The 2,500-nt window shown below is 45.2% G+C and overlaps 1 protein-coding gene across 1 annotated transcript in view; it reads left to right on the top strand.

The window, feature by feature from the left end:
• The first annotated feature begins 1,209 nt into the window (after nucleotides 1-1,209).
• nkx2.3 (NK2 homeobox 3) overlaps nucleotides 1,210-2,500 on the top strand; it is a 2,072-nt gene continuing 781 nt past the window's right edge. Inside the window, exons 1-2 of the mRNA XM_030379386.1 lie at nucleotides 1,210-1,959; nucleotides 2,309-2,500. The exon at nucleotides 2,309-2,500 is cut by the window's right edge and continues 781 nt beyond it. Coding sequence (XP_030235246.1) covers nucleotides 1,566-1,959; nucleotides 2,309-2,500 — 586 coding nt within the window. The 5' untranslated portion in view covers nucleotides 1,210-1,565. The remainder of the gene's footprint in view (nucleotides 1,960-2,308) is intronic.

The raw sequence follows: 2,500 nt of genomic DNA, 5'->3' as shown, positions 1-2,500 counted from the left end.
GCTCCTCTGGGTTAGGCTGAGAGCTCTCATCCCTGGCGCCTGCACTTGGCCCCGGATAGGCGACCAGGGGAAAAAGTGTCACATTTCTTTCGCCCGTTTACCCTTTGACCTTTATTATATTTTTGATGCTGTTAATGAAGATTATGCATTTAATAGATTGTAAATTATATTAAAGTAAATTGACTGCTTCCGTATTAATCTTCACCTGAATAGGTGAGAGACATTTGAGTACAAATGTGAAGAGAAAAGAATTGGTCAGTTTTATTAACGATAATTACAATTATTGTTGTTATTATTGTTATTAATAATGTAATTATTATTATTCGAATTATAATTATCAATACTATCCTTTAATTATAACCCTGTTATTATTTATCAGTTTGTATTATTATAATGTAAATTAGGCTCCTAGCTCTAATTTACTCCAATTCTTATCAAGTTATTTTGTTTTAGGCTAATTAATGGGAATTATATTAACTAGCCTAAAAGTAGGCCCTACCATACGCGCCCAACTCCCCAAAACAAATACTATTCATTAAATTAGTAGACTTGATGTTAACGTCATTATCTTTTATCTTGTGCAAGCGAACCTATTCTCAAGGCCTAGTGCTGTTTTGCGTTGCTTGATCGTAATTTTGGCATAGTTACTTGACAGAAAAAATAGCCTGAAAGCGGAAGCCTAACCCGCGGAAAGGTAGGCCTATAGGCCTACCTTTCCGCGGGATCAATCTCCTGCGGCCTAAAATCTCGGCACTCGTTCCCACACATTGGAGCTATCTTATCCTGGGATGGCCGGAACCCGGATAGGCCTGTGTGTGTAATCTCAAAACGCTTATGTGATGATGGGGAGAATTGCGATAGCTGCGGGGGCTAAATCCTCCCAAACCGATAAGATTTATAATAGATGCGTTCTTCTCCGACGACAACTTACTGTACCAATATGGACTAGATGAGGACTCATGAGTGTATTTTTCTTCGTTTTTAGTATTCTGATTATATTTTATAAGAAAATAATAATAAAAACTTACCTCGCTAGGAATAAAGAGCGTGTCGAGTCCTTTATTGTTTCATTTTTTTCCGTGAAAGATGAATATCAAGAGAGGACTGTGAAAATATCGATAAACCCAGGACGAAAGGGACCCCTCCCTTACAACACAACGACACTAAAAGGGGCAACAGACCTCCCCCCTCTCGCTTCTCTCTCTCTCTATCTGTCTACGACTCTCTCTCTTTCTCTCTCATGGCCAACCAAACAGGAACGGCGTATCCCTCAGCCCTCCAGCTGTAGACCTGACTAAGCTCGAGAGACAGAAGTCATATGTGGACGAAAGCAAGTCCTCCTCGGTCTACATGGAAAACAGGCATTGCGCGTCCACTTAACGCACGGATTGTTAACCTCTTCACGCCGGATCTACGCGGAGGTACACAACTGCAGCCTAAAATCGGATCTGTTCTCTTGTTTAACGGGTTTTCGGTGTCTATCTGCCCTCTCTGGATATTCGTCGATATCCGCTATATATCCACCCCTTACGCACTACTTTCCCCAAGTTTTTTGCGTGACAACAATGCTTCCCAGCCCGGTCATAACATCATCCACCACGCCTTTTTCTGTGAAGGACATTCTGAGGCAGGAGCTACAGCAGCAGACACAGCAGCATCAGCTGCTCATAACGCGCCTCGGGTTTTCCAATTCGCAACATTCGCAACTAGGCTGCGCGCTCCAAAACTATTTTCTCCCCCACTCGCCCCCTGCATGCATGTTGGCCGGTCGGGACAGCCCGAGTCCCGGCTCCGAACAGTCCGAGAGCGAGGAACGGATCTCGTCGTACCTGAGCACGCTGGAGATCCAGGAGCGGTTGGCGGAGTCTGGCTTACCGAGGGAGATGTTCACGAGCGCTGTGCAGGGGGGCCACGAGGCGAACATCCCGCGTGAGGCCGAACGAGGGGATCTCCATTCTAGTAAGGCATTTATTATTTTACCGCATCCTATTAAAAACGTGAGGCATGTATGCCATCCAACTCGTAATATTGGGGTCTTCAGGTTTTATGTAAATTATATGCCGCCTATTGCTTGTGTGCTTTGATTTGATTTAAAATCTGTACACTATGAATAGCCGATAGATAATACCGTAGCCTGTTATCTAGAAAGAAAATCCCAATCGATGACGATATTTCTACTTGTTGCGTATATTTGTTGCATATTTGTTGCACGCTGCATGTTCAACACTGAATTATTGATGGCCTACCAAGCCTTGTAATAGCTGTGTTGTGGAACTAAGCGTCTCCTCTCGTTTTGTACTTCCTCCAGAGAGCTGCGATCAAGGCGGTTGTGAGGACCTAGAGTCGGACAAACCGGCCAAACAGACCCGGACCCGGAGGAAACCGCGGGTGCTGTTCTCCCAGTCGCAGGTGTTCGAGCTGGAGAGGCGCTTCAAGCAGCAGCGCTACCTGTCCGCCCCGGAGAGGGAGCACCTGGCCAGCTCGCTCAAACTCACCTCCA

Source organism: Gadus morhua, chromosome 15 (genome assembly GCF_902167405.1).
Source record: "Gadus morhua chromosome 15, gadMor3.0, whole genome shotgun sequence".
NCBI lineage: Eukaryota > Metazoa > Chordata > Actinopteri > Gadiformes > Gadidae > Gadus > Gadus morhua.
This window is presented reverse-complemented; position numbering and strand designations above follow the sequence as displayed.